At 43.8% G+C, this 20,329-nt stretch overlaps 1 protein-coding gene across 2 annotated transcripts in view; it reads right to left on the bottom strand.

Moving 5' to 3' along the window:
* PAPSS2 (3'-phosphoadenosine 5'-phosphosulfate synthase 2) overlaps nucleotides 1-452 on the bottom strand; it is a 69,075-nt gene extending 68,623 nt beyond the window's left edge. The window contains exon 1 of one of the 2 annotated variants that reach the window (XM_072628944.1): nucleotides 7-452. In XM_072628944.1, coding sequence (XP_072485045.1) covers nucleotides 7-33 — 27 coding nt within the window. In that variant the 5' untranslated portion in view covers nucleotides 34-452. The remainder of the gene's footprint in view (nucleotides 1-6) is intronic. The other variant, XM_072628943.1, reaches the window with a different exon arrangement.
* Nucleotides 453-20,329: the final 19,877 nt, after the last annotated feature.

Below are 20,329 nucleotides of genomic sequence, written 5' to 3'. Positions count from 1 at the left end.
TCCTACCGTCTTTTGCTTCTTGATCCCGGACATGGTGCGGGTGGTCACGGGAGGCGGTAGCAGCGGAGGCGACGGGACGGGCACAGAGCGGACTGGCAGGACTGGCGGCGGGACTGTCTCGGTCCCGGGGGAGCGAAGGATTGGCAGACCGACGAAAGGAAGCCGGGTAGGCGGCGTGGAAGGAGCTTTAAAAAGGCTGGGGAGACACGTCGCACTTCCCTTGACCAACCCCCAAAGGCTTCCCTCCTCCGCCTCTGTTTCCTCCTCCTTCTCCTCCTCCTTCCCTTCTCCTCCCCCCTCCTCTCTCCTGCCTCTCCCCGCTCCGGGGGCACTGGCCACCTCGGAGCCGTGGGGCGGCCCGGGGCGTGGCCCCGGAGTAGGGAAAAGGAGGCTAGGCGAGAGTTGAAGGGTGGGGACGGTGGGGTGGCGCCCAGCCTGGCTGCGGCCCCTCAGCTCGGGCTCGGACTGTCAGTTCCCTGCCCTCCGGCGCTGGCATCATAGGGGCCGCACTGGAGAGCCCTGAGGCCAGTCCTTTCCCAGCTCGGGAAAGTGAGGCACCCAACACCACCATTACGGGACCAACGAACCACTTAGTCCAATACCGTCATTTTGTATAGTGGGAAACTGAGCCCCGTCCTCCCTTAAGAAACCAGGGATGGAAAGACCACCAGGTCCATCTCCCTCATTTTGCAGATTGGGAAGGTGGAACATGCCGAAGTTAATGAATTTGGGAACCTCGGACTTTTGAGCTAGAGGGCATCTTAGAAATCAACTAGTGCAAACACTCCCCACCCCCTCACCTCCCCGCTCCCGCTGTTTCAAAGATGAAAGAAAAAGAGGCCCAGAAAGGTATGGTGATTTGTGAAAGGTCTCACAGGCAGTAAGGCTCTGAACCGAAAACATGTACCATATGCTACCGCAAAGAACCAGAACAAACTCTTCAAAAAGATTTGAATTTTTAAGTGTTGAACAGTTCTGAATCTGGAGTCAGAGGAGCTGGGTTCAGATTCTGTCTACTGCTTTATGTCTGCATGTGAACTTGAGCCTTATCAGGCCTCAGTTTCCTCCAATGTAAAAATGAGAGTGGGTTAGATGACTTCCAAAGCCTCTCTGAATCCATGTTCTCTAGTCTAGGGCTCCTTCTTCCCACTCTCCATGACTCTGAGGACCTCCCAAGCGCTTCCTGTGGTGAGATTCTCAAGGATTCTTTAAGATGGAATACTTGCATTCATTAGCACTCATTGCCAATCCTCCCTCCACCTCCAAAGCCTGGGCCCTTTTTAACTACCCCTACTCCTCCAGTTGGTGGGATCCCCTGATTGGAAGAAAACCAAGGTATAGACCAAGGTTGAGTTCAACACCGACATTCTGCAGTGGCTTAGGCCCTGTGGTTGATCCAGAAAAAGGACAAGACATTGGTTCTTCCCTCCAGAAGCTTAGTTTAGTTAGGAAGATAATACAAAATCAGGTCGGAAACAAAATATAAGTAGGCCAAAATATCTGATGGCTTGGCAATTCTGAAAGGATCCTGATTTTCTGGCTCTCAAGCCCCCTGAGGGCAGAGACTCTTTCACTGTCCCAGAGCAGAACACTAGGCTATCTCTATGCAGGAAGGGTGCTCAGTGGTCCTCAGTGGGTAGATTAGTTGTCTTGGTAGACAACAGAGTAGAAGCAAACTGGGAGAGGCCAGTCAGTCCCTTCCTGAATAGGACAGCTTTATGAGACTGGAAATCATTGAGCAGGTATGGAGCCGTATTGGGGGAGGGAGTTTCCTCACGGGGAGTTCTGTAGATCAATGAAACCACAAGTCCAGGCCCTCTGACCCCCCACCCCAACTCCCACCCCTTGCAAAGTATTTGTTAAGTGAATTTTTTTGTCTTTTTTTCCCCAGGAAGAAATTAGGAGGGAGAGAATAGATTTTCATTCATTAAGAAATAAAGTTTAATTTTAAACAGAAAGAAAAGGGCCAGTGCAAGGCTCTATACTGGAGACTTACTGGGATACCTGTGACTCTGCCCCAGAGAACTTGTCTTCAGGCTGGTGACAATCCCCTCCTTGGTTCTTTGATGCCACACTGTTGCCAAGGACCCCTGAGAGAAGAACAAAGAGAAGGAGACTTTAATAGAAGATCCCCTTGTGCTCCTGCTGTCTTTTTCTCTAAAGAAGGGTAGGGGGAGAACTCTCTGGGGGGTTCCCTCTCCCTCTGCTACCAGTGCCTATGTGATGGCTACTCACCTGTGGCATGCTCATCGAGCAGAGGCTGAGTGCCAATCTGAAGGCTGTCTCTTCTGCTTTACTTTCCCTGATTTCTCAGTCACAGTGCCAGTCTCATGACCTCAAGGCCTTGGGAGCTCCTGGGTCCCTGAGAGGGGTCTGCCTACTCTGAGGAAAGGGCTCCACGACACTTCTCAGCAGAGAAGAGGATGAGCCCAAGCCTTGGCCTGGCTGGCAGGAACATATGGGCCACCTAGTTGTTTGGGCAGTGCAGAGATGAGGTGAAGAAATGCTTCTTCAATGGTCCCGCTAAGTGACTAGTATTTTAACCTCGTTGAGTGTCAGCTTTTTAGGAGAGTCTTGTGAGAGCTGTGTGTTAATGTTCAGGACATATTCACCAGTCTTTTGTATTTTATGCATTTCTTGTGTGAAGGAAATACATGACTGCTCACATCTCTGACTACATTTTTACTCCCTTTGGGGGAAACCCAAGATAGAAGGCAGATCTGAGCCCTGAGGGATTTTAACTGGGACTGTGGGGTGGGGGTGCACAGTGAGACAAGGAGCCAGAACTCTTTCCTTACAGGCCAGGGGCTCCTCAGGAGGAGGTGATGGATGCCAAGCTCCTCTGGGCCAGACATTCTGTTGTTAGTCGGGGAGGTTAGAGAATGAAACATGTATGGAGGAAAGTCTGATAGAAGGGAAATGAAGAGAAAAAATGAATGATGGTGGGGAGGAGAGAAACCTTCAAGGGGGGGAGCACCTGAGCTGAACTTTGAAGGGAGAAGGGATTTGAGAAGCTGGGGAGGGAGTGAATCCAGGGAGTACAAACTGATGGAGACAGGGATCAGCAAGTAGGCTATCAGTTTGGCTAGAATGTAGATTGTTGTAAGTGGTGGGTGAGAACCAGACTGTGGGGCCTTAAAACACTCATGGGCTGGTGTGTGTGTATGCATGCATGTTATATGTATGTGTGTGGTATGTATATAGCATGTGTATGTGTGTATGGTAGGTGTATGTGTATGGTGGGTGTGGTGTGCAGGGGTGTGGGTGCATGGTGTGTGTATTGTTGTGGGTGTGTGGGGGTGTGGTGGAGGGGTGTGTATGGAAGGTGTGTGGGGGTGGGGAGAGTGTCTGTACATGTGATCTACTGCAAATATGTCAGACTTAGCCACACACTATACACACCCAAAACCTTATACCTTTGAACCTGCAAAGTCATCTTTAAAATGCAAACTAGTCAATCCATATCCCACAGGGGTAGAGAAGAGGGGGTGGAGTTGGGCCCTCTCTCCCACTAAGCAGACCCAGTTTTGGCCTCTCATAGACTAGGTTCATTCTTAGAGGAGTCTGGTCTCTAAAGAGAGGGTGGCCCTAGTTTTCTCAGTATCTGGCTCACTACACCCCAGTTCCCCCCCCAATAAGTATCTAAGGGCAGTCTCTTAGACAATGATTTGGGGTCACGGGCAGGACTTCCCCAAAGTGGGCTAATATTAAGGGTCCTGGAAAGGTCCTCTATGTTCATTGCACAAGGGCAGAGCACTAGGATGCCCCTGGAGAAGGCTGAAGGGGGCTCCTGGAAACCTCACCTCTAGTACCATCTTAGCCCCAGACTGACTGCTAGCTCTGTCTGACTGGCGGCCATCCAGTAGGTTTCACGTCTGAAATGAGGAAGACATGTATCTTTGGATACCTCTACAAGCTCTCCTGCCAGCTCAACAAAACCATCCAAGGTGTGGATTATGAGGAAAGGCAAATTAGGACAGAAGGGAGAACCGAGAATTTGCATGATGCTTTGGAGAGCTTTGAGTTATCTCCCGAATGAGGAAGGGAAGGGCTTGATCCCCAAGACAAGGTCATCACCAGAGCTCTAGTTGGGGCAAACAGAAGTGACTTAGATCCCTTTGTGATCAGACCTCAAGTAGCACAGAGAACAATCGAGAATCAGCCAGGACAACCCCAGCTTGTCTGTCAGGAGTGCCCCTTACTGGCTGTGAGAGGCCAGGCTGGTCACTTGTCTTCTCTGACAGCCTCAATTTCCTCAGGAAAACCTGAAGCATTCCCCTGTAAAGTTGTTGGGAGGCCTAAGTGAGATAACAATGTGTGTAAAGGGCTTTACAAACCTGAAAGAGCTTCAGAAGGGACTGTTACTGGAGTTATTTCTTTGGGACGGATTGTTTTATTGGGATCTCTGAAGGCTGGGTGGGTAGTAGGGACCCTCATGCTGGTGTCTGACCTTCCCTGGCATAAACTGTCACTCCAAAGGCCTGGAGTTTTGTGGAAAGAGGGCACTGACTTGGAGGTGATCAAGGACTTGGGTTTGAATCCTCTCTGCAGCTGTCTACTATCTGGAAGACCTGAATTCAAATCCAGCATTAGGGACTTACTAGCTGTGTGACTTTGGGAAAGCCATTTAAATTTTGTCTGTCTCAGTTTCCTCAACTGTAAAACAGGGATAATAATAGCACCTCCCTCACAGGGTTGGTGCGGGGATCAAATGAGGCATTTGTAAAGTGCTTAGCACAGTGCCTAGAATATAGTAGGTGCTATACAAATGCTGGTTTCTTTCTCTCTCTTCCCTCTCACACTTTCTAGCTGTATAGGGGAAGGCAAGTCGATTCGATAGTCCCTGAGCCTCAGTTTTCTTATCTGTAAAATGGGCATCATAGTACCTGCCACTGAACTTTTCTCTGAACTTCTCCTTTGTGTTCCCTCATTACAACATGAGCTCCTTGAAAGCTGTGGTGCTCACTTGCCCCGTATTCAGTGTCTGGCATAAGTAGACATTTAATAAATGTTTGTTGATTGATTAAAAAGGAGGCAGATTGGGATCGCAGATGGGTAAGCTGAGACAGGCCCTGTGACCCACACTGGGAGTGTTCAAAGATGCTGAGGAAGGCTGGGATCCTTTGGTGAAGGTGGGGGATAGGACAGGATGGAGGGGCATGGAGGGGCCAAAATGGGCACTGCGAGATGGGGGTGGTAGTAAATCAACCTCTGCAGGTCAAAGGTCACCACTCTCAGATCAGGGACTTGAGATGCCCCCAGCAAGAGGGGCATCCCAACAACCTCCACTTAAAAAACTCTAATGCCCTCTGGACAGCCTTGTCAGGAAGCACTTCCTTACCTCCTGCCCAAAGTCACTTCCCTCCCCATTCCTTCTATGGAGACATTCCCCATTTGAGCCAGGATCTTCCCTAGGGGAGCCAAACACAGCAAAAGTAATCTTTCCCCTGGAATTTCTCTCGGTGCCAGGGGGGTGATCGTATGCCCTAGAATACCTGCCTCCCCCTAGGCCTGCTCACTTTGGAATATCTACCCCTTCTCCCATGGGTGAGTTCCTCAAGAGCTTCCATCTTGTGGAAGGGTTCAGGTCAACCTTCCTTCTCAGCCAGCCCAGTGCTGACTTTCTGGCCTTTAGACTGGGCGCCCCCACTCCCTTTCAGCTGCCATTGTGCATATATGTATGTATATGTATGTGTGTGTATGTATATATGTATGTACATATTTATGTATGTGTGTATATAAAAATAAGGTGGGTCAGATTCTCTTAAAAGAGAGATAGAACATAAGCTCCTTGGGGGCAGGGCTGTCTTGTTTTTTGCTTGTCTTTGTAGCCTGGGCCCTTAGAACAGTGCCAGATGCATAGTAGGCCTTTAACAAATGATTGTTTCCTTCATTCCTTCCTCTTGCTCATGAAAGCCTTTCAAAAGTTTGATGACAGCTATCATGTCCCAACCCGCAGCCTTCTCTTCTTTGGTTTAACATCCCTAGTGCCTTTAATCTTTTCCTAACCTGTGTTCTATTCCTCTTAGCTTTTGTGAATTCTTTCATTTGCCTTCACCTTGGTCAAAATACTACTCCTTGTCCTACTTAATTCTCTGTTTCTCACTCTTTTTGTGGTTCAGTCCTGTCCAACTCTTTGTGACCCTATTTGGGGTTTTCTTGGCAAAGATAGTGGAGTGGTTTGCCATTTCCTTCTTCAGCTCATTTTATAGATGAGAAAACTGAGGCAAGCAGGGTGAAGTGACTTGTCCAGGGCCACATATCGAGTCAAGTATCTGAGGCCAGATTTGAACTCAAGAAGATGAGTCTTCCTGACTTCAAGCTTTGCGTTCTATGCACTTCACCAAATGGCCCTGAAGCACCCTAGTGTCTCCCGCCCTGGGCTCTACCAATCCCCTTAAGGAATCTGCAATATGCCATGTTAGGTAGAAAAAATACAAATGTTAATAAATCATGCATGGTCCTTGCCCTTAACTAAGCAATCAACAAGCATTTTTTAAGCATCTATTATATGCCCAGTAATGAACTGGGTGTAGGGGATATAAGGAAAAAGGACCATCCAACTAATGCCACGTTGGTGGAGGTGTGAATCGGTTCAACTATTCTGGAGAGCAATTTGGAGCTCTGACCAAAGGACTATAAAACTGTTCATAACCTTTGACCCAGAAATACCATTACTAGTCTACCTCCCCAAGAGGAGAAAAAAAAAAAAGGAAAAGGAGCTATATGTACAGAAGAATTGGAAGTTGAGGAGATGCCCATCCATTGAGGAATGACTGAACAAGTTGTGGGACATGATTGCAATGGAATACTATTGTGCTATAAGAAATGACAAGCAGTATGGTTTCGGAAGGCCCTTGGAAGACTTACATGAATTGCTGCAAAGTGAAATAAGCAGAACTATGAGAACACTGTACACTGTAACAGCAATATTGGACAATGAGCAGCTACGAATGACTTGTCTATTCTAAGCAATACAGTGATCCAAGACAATTCTGAAGGACTTATGATGAAAACGCTATCCACCTCCAGAGAAAGAGCTGATGGAGTCTGAATGCAGATCCAAGCGCTGCTTTTTGAACTTTCTTTATTTTTCTGGGGTTTTTGTCTGTATTTACTTTCACAATATGACTAATATGGAAATATGTTTTGTATGATTGTACATATATAGTATCTATCAAACTGTTTGCCTTCTCAATGATGGGGTAAGAGAAGTGGGTAGGAGAGAATTTGGAACTCAAAATTTTAAAAAATGAAGGTTAAAATTGTTTTTACAAGTAATTGGGAAAAATAAAATATTAAAATTTAAAGAGAGAAAGAGGACAGGCTATACCCTCAAGGTTACATTTTAATAGGGAAGACAACTTGAACTTATATGGGGATGTGCAGAATAGATAAAAGGTCATTTGGGTCCTTTTAATGACCTTTAAAATGCAATCAGGCATGTATACAGATAAATATAAATTACAATATAGTTAGTGGGTCCCTAAAGGAAAAGAAAAGTATGAGGAAGGAGGGAAAGCGTTTACAAAGTACCTAGTATGTGCTAGGCACCATGCGTTTCACAAATATTATCTCATTTAATACCTGCATCAACCCTGGGAGGCAGATGTTATTATGATCCCCATTTTACAGTTGAGGAAACTAAGGCAGGTAGAAGTTGAGTCATTTGTCCCAGTCACATGGTAACACGTGTCTGAGGCTGGATTTGAACTTAGCTCTTCCTGACTAACCACTGTACCACCAGTTCCCCCCATTTCTCTTAGAACACCAGCCAAAGGAGAATCATCAGATCCAAGTACTTAGAAGGAGTCCTAGAAGCTATCCAATCCAACCCTTCATTTTACAGAGGAGTAAACTGAGTCACCAGGCTCAGGAGGTCTTTAGACTCTAAACCCAATACCCTTTCATCTCTAGTGCTCCAGCCTATGCATGTTTGACTTGGGTTTTGAAGGCTGGAGAAGGATGTCAGCAGGAGAAGGTGGAGAGGCAGGTGAGCTCAGAACATCATCCTGCTTGGGGAGAACCTAGAACACAGGACAAGGCATGAGGGGAGATGAAGCTACCATTGCAGGTCAAACAAAGACGACCAAATGTAGCCCCTTTCGTGAGTGTGTCCTACAAAGAATGAAACAGGACATTTCTTCTAGCAGAGAAGGGGTTGGATTGGCAGGCAGAGGTCATGGGCCCAAACTGCACTTTTGACGCCATTTGTGTGGCCAAACTCTGTGCCTCAGTTTCCTCATTTGTAAAGTGGTGGATGCTCTCCAAACTCCCTTCCAGTTTTCAAATTTATGGTCCAGGTGTCTTAGGAAACTGCCAGATTCATAGGTGTTACCACTCCCACCCCTTATCCCTATCGTCCACTTTTGCTCACAAAATCTCTCTTCCAAAGCAGGAATTCTCCAATCCTTCCCTCCCATACTCCCCTTGCTCTATGGTTCACATCCCTCCTCCAAAAAATATACTCCACAAATATGCATTTTACAACCCCAGTTTTGTGAGTCTGTCATTCTATCAGAGACCATAGAGTGTAGTGGACAGAGCACTGGCCTCTGAACCCAGAAGACCTAGCCTCAGATTCCTGCTGATGGTGTGACTCTGGGCAGCTCACCTACCCTTTGGCAATGCTCTGAGGCTAGAAGGTGCCTACTTGCCCTGGTAGAAGGAGTTTTCTCCGAGCAAGTTCTTTGAATCAGTAAAATCCCAGATCTCATCACAATCTGGTCATCATGATTGCTTCCCAGCAGAGATGAAGGGCTGAGCAGAAAGGCCCAAGGGATGGGAAGGGAAGGCGTCAGGGCCGGGCTGTGAGAAGAGCTGTTCTCTCCTCAGCTCATTCTGCACTGCCCTCGTAGGAGGGTGGCTATTTTCCGTTTGTCTTCTGTACGGTGGGGAGAATAATACCTGTTGTGCCCACCTGAGACGGATGGGGTGAGCACCGAGAGAGATTGTGTCAGTAAAATGCCTGCATTCTTTAAAGCCCCATTCCAAATGCCCAACATTAATTTCCTATTTTTCATTTAAACTCTATCCAATTCCACAAATATATATTAGGGGCCAGACACCATGCTAGGGTTGAGGGTATAGAGAGAGATGCAAACATCTCTCATTGTGTTGAAAAAGCTTGTCTTCTTTTCCTCTCATGTGACTTCAGTTTGAGAAAAATGGGACTTGAATTTCATCAGATCATGAGATCTTATATTTAGACCATGAAAGGATCTCGGAGGTCATCACTTGACTCAGGAGGGCACAAGCCCAGTGAAGTGGCTCACCCACTTTAATTAAGTGGCATAGGGGCATTCAAACCTGGGCAGATTCTCTGACCCCACAGCCAATTGTTTTTCCATGTCACTGTGTGAATACGTCCCTTACATTATGCCACTTTATGTTCTGCCATAACCTTTAAAATATCCATATAAGAAGGTAAAGGAGCAAACTATCTTCCAGCCATCCCATTTCACTGATTTGACTGTTGAAGCCCAAGGATAAAATGACTATCTTTATTTAAGGCAGAGATCACTGGTCAACATTGTTCAGCCTCCCACTCCAATACTATTAGTCTTCCAGATAGTTTCCAGTGTATAATTCTCAAATTGATTAGGCCATAGTCCATTTGGGGGATTCAAAGATGTTGATGGAACCCATAGACATTGGTTTGAAAGGCTTGAAGGTATAGCATGCACATGAAATAAAAAGGATTTGTGGAAAGAGAGCAAAATAAAGAAAATTAAACCTATTGTATGCCCCAAATGCTTTACATGACATGTAACTTTATATGTGTGTAATTTCCCTACGTAAGATGGTAGAGAGGAAAGCATTGCTAGCAAATCTCTTTTCTTAGGAACTCCCATTCGCAGAGTGCAGTACAAGGACCTCATGAGGCACAGTTTGGAACATGACTCTCTTGAATCTTCTCTGGGTCGATGTCCCAACATTTCATCTCTCCAGCTTATTTACTTAGCATTATTTGGAAGCATACCAAGCCAGAAGACAGAAGAAGGAAATAGGAACTCACTTACATAGGCCTGAGTTTCTTTCGTTGTGATTTTATTTCCTACCAGGAACTAGCCAGACTTTGAAAATCTCCATGAGAGGCAAGGGGCCAAGAGCTGGCCTCCCAAGTCTTACTAAAGACAGGGCTCAGTTCCTGCCACACCATGCTGATGGCTCTCTTCCTCTGACCAAAAGACAAACAACTACACACAGAAGTCAGCATAAAGACAGCATAGGTCTCAGGGTTAAGCATGTATATCAATGGGGATTTCAACAGTTTTTTTCTAGACCAACAGACCTTCAAGTGGATGGTCTTCTCTGCTTTCAAGTGTATTTTTCTGCATTGCCCCCAAGTGCTGCCTTTCAGAAATACTCCATGGTTACTACTAGTAGTTGTAATAATGGAGGAAGAGACTCCTTGAAGTCTCAGCATGATGTGGAGTTGACCCTGGGTTCTAGAAGGTTATGCCCATGTTTTACAAGCTACAGAAGATGCTACCATTCCTTAAAGGCTTCGAGTGCAGATCTTATAGTAGTCTATCTAAGGGCCACCTGAGCCAAGGAGAAATTGGGTCTTGGCAGCCAAAGGGTGGCCAGGAAGTGAGGAATGATTTGGCCACAGAAACTTGTGAATCTATCTGCTCATGAGTGGAAAGGTTTTCATCTTTTTTGATGAAGGGATGACCTTCCTTGATGTAATCACCGATTTTTTAAAGTAATGAAGAAAGCAGGTGAGTTGTTCATCCTTCATTTCGAAGCAGTTCAGTGATATCCCATCTTGACTTATGCAGGAGTTGGATCTAAGTGAGGTAACATTGCAACAAGTCATCACCTTCACTCTCTCTTCCAGAGTCGTCAAAGTCCAGTGGCAGGACAAAAGTCGAGACAATCTGGGATACAGGGGATGACCTTGGTGTCCTCAATGTCTGACCGAGCTCTAAGATCTCCACAGCACATGCATCAGACACCTTCATGGCCATTGGAACAAATGGTTCTCACCCACCCATTCTGCCAGGAGAAGTCTTCATATGCTTGGGGCAGAAACTCCCCCGCAACTCACCAATAGGTTTAAAACCCATCAGTTATCCTTCACTTGGTTAGCCTGTCTGCCAAGATGGTTTTCCCAGGGGGTGGCTGCATGGTATAGCTTCTTGGAACCACAAGTGAAAAGGGCTCAGGAAGCCTTCACACCAGTGCTTGTCCTCCCTGAACACACCAGGCACCCCAAAGATTACTGGACCCAGAGTAAGGAGTTGCTGTTCAGTCCTGTTCAATTCTTTGTGACCCCATTTGGAGTTTTCTTGGCGAAGATACTGGAGTGGTTTGCTATTTCCTTTTCCATTTTGATGATGTTGGAGGATGAGGAATTGAGGCAAACAGGGTTAAGTGACTTGCTCAGGGTCACACAACTAGTAAGTGTCTGAGGCTGGATTCAAAGTGACTTTAGGCCCCATGATCTATGCACTATGGCACTAGATGCCCAGGAAAGGAGGGAGCCCTGTTTTGTGTCTTTTCCAGACTGTGCATTATTTTATGGAGATGCTTTTTGTCCTTTTCTATTGACTCAGGCACAGTAACTGGTTAGGGTACAGAATCCAGCTCACTGAGCTCTGAAGGAACTCCTGTCACTCAATCTTTATTTAGGAAACTCTTTAATGACCTAAACATAGTAGACATTGGAGAAAGAGGCCCAACAGCTACCAACATGCTAATATATTGTTGGTGGTTCTGTGAATTTGTCTGGCTGATATGAAAAACAACTTGGACTGAAGGGAAATACTTCATTACATTGTTCAGAAACCGTATTATTATACTGTTTAAATCTAAGTAGAGATTGTTTGAACCCAAAAAAGTTGCCCTGACTTCATGAATGTTCCAGGAATACTAAAGATGGATACAAGAAACTTTGGGTGCCCCCCAGGTCTTGAATCCACTGAAAGCCACCCGTAGGTCTTCTTTTGGGTCCCCCCAAGCTTGTGTTTTGGGTTCACCCAAATTTTATTGAGTCTTTACATTTGTTAATGTCCAGCTCAATCTACTTTGCTTTCAAGTTGCCTTCTAGGCCAGATTACTCTGTGTGTGTGTGATCTGTGTGCTGGTACCCTTGTCTAAATCCTATATAACATAAACTTTCCAGAACCTGGATGAGGGAGAGCCACACCTCCTTTCCAGCTTGCTCTCCTTTACCAAATGACCTAATACATTTCCTTTTAAAAATATTTCAGATTTTGGGGTTTGTTCTCATGAATAAGGACCCAAGGTAGAATAGCGACTAACTTATATGTGCCCTTTGATTTAACAATGCCCCAGTTTAGGAAGCCAACATGTGGAACTGAGCACATGCTCCAACAAAGTCAGAGTCAGAAGGAAAGGTCCCATATAAACCAAAATACTTGTAGCAGAATTTTTTTAAGTTCATTTTTTGTCACCTGACAAAACAATCTACCTTCTCCCCCTCCAACTTCCTCCCTCTCCCTGGAGAAAGAAAAACTTATAACAGACAAGTATAACAAAACAAATTCTTCCTTTGACCATGCTAAAAAGAATGTTTCAGTCAGCCCTCTTGAGTTCATCACCTCTTTGTCAAGAAGTGGGCAGCATGCTTTCTTATAAGTCCTCTAGAATTGTGGTTGGTCATTGGGTTAATCAGAGTTTCTAAGTCTTTCAAAGTTGTTTCATCAGACCAAACTGATGTCTGTACCACATTGTTGTTATTGGATACATCATTCTCCTGGTTTGGCTCACTTTCGCCTGTATCTGTTCAGATAGCTCTTCCTAGGTTTCCCTAAAACCATTCCTTTCATCATTTCTTACAGCCCTAGAACATTCCACTCATTCACAAACCAAAACTTGTTTGGCCATTTCCCAATTGATGGGTATTCCCCCTTCAGTTTTTAGTTCCTTGCTGGAAAAAAAAGAACTGTGGGACATTGCTTCTGTGATAGCAAAGAACTGGAAACAAAGTGGGAGCCCACTAATTGGATAATGGCTAAAAAAACTTGAGGTATAGGAATGTAACTGAATTTTGCACTCTGAAAAATAACAAATTAGAGGGATTTCAAAGAAATGCAAGAAGCTTTGTATGAAGTGACAGAGCAAAATAGCAAGACACATAATGACCACAACAAAATAAAAGAAAAACAACTAGAAATGATATCAAGATTGCAGAGGAGTGATGAAGAAACACATCCATCCTCTTAGTGCGGAGGTGGAGGGCTGTGGGTGCAGAATGTTACTTGTGTCTCTTTCTTACAAGGGAGGGTACTATTTGAAAAGGGAGTGGTACTGAGTAGTAATGACAATGTAAAAAAAAAAAATCAACAAGCATGGAAAAAGGTAAAAGATTGTTAAAAATGAATTCAGGATTATTCAAAACTGTCAGAAGTTCAAATCACTAGGATTCTTTTTTGAGTCCAGACCAGAATTTTCCTTCTTTTATTGATCACTGTGTTAAAAGTCCTAGTATTTTTTAATCAGGATGTTGTAGGGCTCTGGCTGGTCATTCTAGAGAAATTTGGTGGAAAAAACTAGCTGTTCTTGTTGGATGCTATATAAACAGAACATGGCCTTGACTGTATTTTTCCTACTCCAGTGGGTTCCTGGGGGATCCAACTCATGGGTTCTGATCCCATTCTGAGTCCTAGCACCTGGTTGAACCAAGTAGGCTGAGAGGTCAATTCAAAAGTTTTTCTTATTAACCTCATATATGCCACACTCAGACTCTGAGAAATTGGGACTGGGGAGTCAGGAAGAGAAAATCCTCAGGTGACTGAGGCGTCTTTAAAATGAAGGCAAACAGAAGCCTACATGAAAAGTCACAGCCACAAGAAGCCTCCTAGCTCCTTTGGATGCATCTTGTCGCCCGATTTATGGACCCATTGTGTCCTCCATAGGCAGCACCCATTTCCTTCTTGTCTTTGGGACTCTGGAGCTTCACGTGGCTCTGGTGCATACTAAGGATTTCATAAATACTTAGTCAGAACATTCAGATCAAACACTCAATGTTTGACTGTGCTTTCTAGGACACAGACAGTCCCTGCCATCAAGGAGCTTGTATTCTGGAGGGGAAGGAGGCAACAACAGAAAGTGTTGGCTCATAGAGTTTGTCCTTAGCCATGTAGTCAAAAGGATGCCCTCCCACAAGACTGGGCAGTGGGATGTTGGAAAAGGCCAGATGTTCTGGTGACTAGAAGTAAGTATGTCCTTCCCAGATCATCAGTTTCCAAAGAGTTAGAGGACAATAAATTGCGCTTGACTCTAGAATGCTATTTAATATAATTATTAATAAACATTCAGGTGCAATGGACCTGGGCCTGGAATCAGGAAGACCTAAGTTCAAATCTGACCTTTATTAGCTGTGTGACCTTGGGTTAGTCACTTAACTTCTGCCTCATCTCTGTTATAAAATGGGAATAATAACAGCCGTGAGGATCCAATATTTTCAAAGTACTTAGCATTGTACTTAGCATTGCACATAGTAAGGGCTTGATAATACTTGCCCTTTTCCACCAACATCCCACACCACTGAATCTCTCTTTGGTTTAGTGGATATAAAGTTGGAGAGATGACACTAAGTCCCTGTGGGACCCTAGGTAGGTTACTTCACTTCTCCCAGCCTTTTTCCTCAACTGTCAGATGGGGATCATAAACTGATCTTGATTCCCTCCTTGTAAACAGAAACCCAGGATTGCAGAATTTGAGGACTAGGAGGGATCTTTGCCACCATGAAGTTTTGTTCATAATAAAACCCTATATAAAAGCACTAATGAAAGCCTACTTGGAGTTCTATATAAACACAAGCTGTTATAATTCAGAAATGTCTTCTAATTCATGATAATACATTCTTAAAGATAGCTTTGGGGGCAAAACCTGCCAAGGTAAGTCCCTAACTCCTTCCCAATCTCCTTGACCAGGTGTGAGTGGAGGTGATCCCAGACTGTTTTCACCTTGACAAGTAAGTTCACACAGCAGAGCTCCACCCTGGTTGACATGACACTCAATTAATCCTACAAACTTCTATTACACCATATTGTGGGGCAGGAACTGCACTAGGCTGGGTGACACAATCACTTCAACTCAGTTAACAGGTCTCAACTGAGTATTTGTCTAGGGCTGGGTACCAGCAAGGCACTCACTGGGGAGACAAAGTCAGAAATGAGACAATCTCTACCCTCAAGAATTTTATCTTCTTAAAAAAAATTTTTTTTAAATTTTCAAACAACAAAAATCCACCTTCTTTCCTCCCCTTCCTCCTGCCCCCATTGAGAAAGAAAGAAAAAATAAAATATCTGTTACAAATATGTACAGTCAAGCAAAAAAAATAAATCCTCCATTGGCTATGTCTAAAAAATATGCCTCGGCCCATACTTATCAAGAGGTGGGTTGCATCCTTCCTCTCCCATCCTTGGAAATCATAGTTGGTGACTGGGTCCCAAGCCTTTCAAAGGTCTTTGCCTTCACAATATTGTGGCTGTTGTATTGTTCTCCTGGTCCTGAGGGAGTTACCTGCTGTGGGAGTTGGGGGGGGTCAGGATTATAACAGACCCAGAGAAGGCAACACAAAGTAATCTGGTGAGAAGGAGCCCCCACAACTGGAGGCCTCCTTCAGGGCTGTAACCCCTGAGCCGAGCCTCAATAATTTAGAGATTCTGCAGGGAAAGAAGAGGAAGGAGGGAGGGAGGACACTCCCTGGGTGAAGGCCCAGAGGAAGGTCTCAGGATAAAAAGTTCAGGGAGCAGTGAGTAGACTGACATAATGAGGTCATGGGTGAGAGGCAAAAAAAATAATAAATAAAATGATAAATCTGAAGGGCTGGGATGGAGTCAGACTTTCTAGGGCTCTGAATGCCAAGGTGAAAGTTTGCATTTTATCTGAGCCCTTAGAAAGCTCTTGAGGATTCAGGGTGGTGCCCATGATACTCGTGCAAAAGGGGGCCCCTCATGGCATCCAAAGGCTAGAGAGCTGGAAAGGGGCGATGCAGAGAGGAGAGGAGCTGGACACAACCTAAGGACCTGCCCAGGGTCACTGTATGTACTATAGAGAGAATTCAATCCTTGGTTTTGCTGTCTTCAACGCCAAAGTTCATTCTACTATTCCACCAAACTGTTTCTCTCTCATACTGTTCTTAGGGAAAAGAGGTGGAGTAGGGAATCTCTCAGTTCAGTGAAGCTTGCTGTGAAATGATTCCATCCCATTCATCCATCAGATCCAGCACATCCTCTGCAGTTATTGCCATGTGGCCATGGACAATTTGGGGCCTCAGCTTCCCCCTCTGTAAAGTGAGGGAGCAGTTCTAGAGTTCAGTGATCTCGCCATCTCTTCCAACTCCAAATCCTCTGTTCCTAATTGGTTAGGGACTTAGAAAGGCAACCTGGGGCTTGTTCTAGAAAACATTCTGGCATTATGTAAGAAAATCACAAAACTGTTCAATCTCCACAGTCCCACTCCTAGTGTTAGACTTCATGGAAGTCATTTCTAGAAAGCATGGTCCCCTACAGACTATTTGTAAGAGGGAAAGGTAGAAACAAATGATGTTACTGCCACTGGGCATGGCTGAACAAGCCATTGATGAAAGCTTGGAATATCATTTCACCACAGAGTGGGAAGAGATCAGCAGCATGTGGTCCAGTGCACAGGAAGCCCTGGGTTCAAGGATTGCCCCTGATCTCTGCTGGTCATGTGAACCTAAGCAAATGACAACGTCTGGGAAACATCTAAGTGACAGATGAGTTGTTCATCTGTGTCTGTGGAGAGAGTTCCATAGTGGGAGCTCAATGCACAGATGAAATCACAGGTGTAGACCATAAGAAAAAAAGGAATACTGAATATGGAGAATTCAGAGAAACATGGGAGGTACATGTATGAAGAAAAGTCAGAAGATAACATAATAAAGCAATACAACTCAGGTGGGATACGGGAGAGTGATGTTAGCACAAGGTTGGCCTGGAAGAAAAAGGGAGAAAATGTTTTGCGGAGGGAGTGACTAGGGGGCAGGGAGGGGAGATGGGAGGCAGTATACCCAGTCAGATGAAATTAATAGGATGTTTCCCGTGGCTGAAATGATTTTCTTCTCTTTGTCTTTTTTCCCGTTTGTTGCTAGGGAGGCTCACATGTGACAGTGGTACTAAAACAAAAGCTATTCCTCTAATTAAGAAAAGATTTTCTGTGAACTAACCTTCATTTTGTTTTTAATTTCCAGCACCTATGTCAGCTGGACAGGGAAAGAAAGTGGTCAGCCTTAAGAAATAATGAGGAAGAATTGAAAGAAATAGGAGAAGATTTAAATAATCCGCTTAGTGAATGAGGTAAGTAGAAGCAGGTGAGATGTACAAAATGACCATAAAAATAATATAAAAGGAAAAGAAAATCAAATGGGGAACCCTCTCCTACTGATACACACAGAGCCCATGGGGAAGAGGGGAGGGGAGAAAGTAGCTATAAGCACACGGGTAGTGAGGGGCCAAGAGGATGGAGGAAGGACCTACTGGACCATGACAACCTTCTCAAAGTTTGTTCCAGGGTGTGGCCCTTGGGATAGATGGCTTGCTCTGATTCTCAGCTGGTCTTGTTCCTTGTAGAGTACAGTAGTTCAGCCCAGTGAGGCAATCCACTGCTAAGCTGCCTCCTCATCAGGTTGGACTACTGCAGGCTGGGTCAGGTACTTCCCAGAGTGGAGCATTTCTTCTGGATGGGTCAATGAGTGGAACTCAATGAACAGCTATAGCCTTTCACCACCTTCAGGCACTGGCTTGGCTAGGCGGGACTGAGCTCTCTTCGCCTGGAGTGTTACAGTCCTCTTTTCAGCTGGAGCAATAATTGGCAGAACTCTCTCCTAACTGAGAAGTAGGGAAGGTATAGCCTCTGACTTTTCATAGTTCTTCCTAGTTCAAGGCCAGTTCTAGGACTCTTTTTTTTTTAAAGAGTAAATAGTATTTTATTTTTTCCAATTACGTATAAAGACAGTTTTTAACATTCATTTTTATAAGATTTTGAGTCCCAAATTTTTCTCCTACCCTCTTCTCTCCTCTCCCCTCCCCAAAATGGCAAGCAACCTGATGTGTTATACATGTGCAATCATTTTCTCATTGTTAAAGCTAACATTTCTAGTACAATATTGAATAATGGTGGTGATAATGGGCATCCTTGTTTCACCCTTGATCTTATTGGGAAGACTTCCAGCTTATCCCTATTATACATAATGCTTGCTGATGGTTTTAGATAGATATTACTTATCATTTTAAGGAAACTTCCATTTATTCCTACACTCTCTAGTGTTTTCAGTAGGAATGGGTGCTGTATTTTGTCAAAAGCTTTTTCTGCACCTATTGAAATAATCATATGATTTTTGTTGGTTTTGCAATTATTGATATGACCAGTTATGCTGATAGTTTTCCTAATATTGAACCAGCCCTGCATTCCTGGTATAAATCTCACCTGGTCATCGTGTAATTATCCTCATGATAAATTGCTGTCATCTCTTTGCTAACATTTTACTTAATTCTTTTGCATCAATATTCATTAGGGACATTTTCTTTCTCTGTTTTGGCTCTGCCTGGTTTAGTATCAGCAGCATATTTGTATTATAAAAGGAATTTGTTAGGTGCTTAATGAAAATTTATTTATTGATTGATATAATCTGTAAAAAGTGATAGTTCTGTTTCCTCTTTGCCTGTGCTAATTCTTTTGATTCCTTTTTCTTGTCTTATTGCTATGGCTAGCATTTCAACTATAATACTGAATAGTATTGATGATAAAGGGCATACCTGCTTCACCTCTGATCTTATTGAAAAGGCTTCTAGCTCATTTTCATTACAGATGTTTGCTCTTAGAAAGATACTACTAATCATTTTAAGGAATGTTGCATTGAGTCCTATCCTTTCTAATGTTTGTTTTGTTTTTTAACAAAAATGGATGTTGTATTTTTTCACAAACTTTTTTTGCATCTATTGGAATAATCAATTGTAAGATGTTTGTTGTTTTTATTATTAGTATGTTTATAGTTTTCCTATTATTGAAGCAGCGCTGCATTCCTGGTATAAATCAGCTTGGTCACAGCATATGATCTTTGTGATATATTACTGAAGTCTCCTTAATATTCTATTTTAAAATTTTGCATCGATATTCATTAGGGAAATTGGTCTATAGTTTTCTTTCTCTGCTTTGACTCTCCCTGGTTTTGGTATCAAGACCATATTCATGTCATAGAAGGAATTCATTTACAGTTTCATTCACTGTCACTTTACACTAGTAGGATAGCAAGTTGTTAAATCATGAAAAAAATGAGAAAAAGGTTTGAGATTTAGTTAAGGCCCTCTTCCTTCCCATTTTTGTTCATTGATTCTCTTGATATTCTTGGCTTTTTGTTCCTCCAGATGAATTTTTTAAATTATTTTTTCTAGCTCTATAAAGTAATTATTTTATTGATATGGCACTGAATAAGTAAATTAATTTAGCATTTTGTCATTTTTATTATATTGGTTCAGCCTACATATGAGAAATTAATATTGCTCCAATTATTTAGATTTGTCTTTACTGGTATAATTGTGTTCATATAGTTCCAATGTGCTTCTTGTTCAGTAGACTTCCAGGTATTTTATACTCTATAGTTATCTTAAATGGAATTTCTCTCAATGAAGAACCTTGCTTCTTATTTCACAAAAAAAAAAAAAAATAGACTCTCCTCAATGGCTCCATGAGCATTTAAAACCAGCATGAGCTCTCCCTTGCCCCTTCTTCCTTATCTCCTACCACACAAAGGCATCTCTCTTTCTCTCCTCCTCCAACCCTGTCTCACATGAAGAGGCCAGCTTTTCTGCCTGATCCCATTCCACCAGGTCTACTTCAGTAAATTGACTACTCCTATGTCATTCCTACTCTATTATTTATTTTTAATATCTTCCTGTCTACTGTCTCCATATCACTCCCATCCTCAAAAAACCCTCACTTGATCCTTCCATCTCCACTATCATCTTGTTTCTCTTCTGCCCTTTGTGGCTAAACTCAAAAGGCAGATACCTTTGTTCTATCTATAATAGGTGTTTCCATCTCATCTCCTCTAACTCTCTTCTCAGGCCTTTAACAATCCAGCTTCTGACCTTATCATCCATTTGGAACTCTCTCCAAAGCCACCAAGTGATGTAAATCCAATGGCCTTTTCTCAATCCTCCTTCTGCTTGGTCTCTCTGCAACCTTTGACACTGTTGATCACTGGGTGTGTGTGTGTGTGTGTGTGTGTGTGTGTGTGTGTGTGTGTGTGTGTGTGTGTGCATGTGTGTGTGTGTGCTCAATCTTTTTCAGTCACGCCCACCTCTTTGTGACTTCATTTGAGGTTTTC

This window comes from Notamacropus eugenii, chromosome 1 (genome assembly GCF_028372415.1).
Source record: "Notamacropus eugenii isolate mMacEug1 chromosome 1, mMacEug1.pri_v2, whole genome shotgun sequence".
In the NCBI taxonomy this organism is placed as follows: domain Eukaryota; kingdom Metazoa; phylum Chordata; class Mammalia; order Diprotodontia; family Macropodidae; genus Notamacropus; species Notamacropus eugenii.
This window is presented reverse-complemented; position numbering and strand designations above follow the sequence as displayed.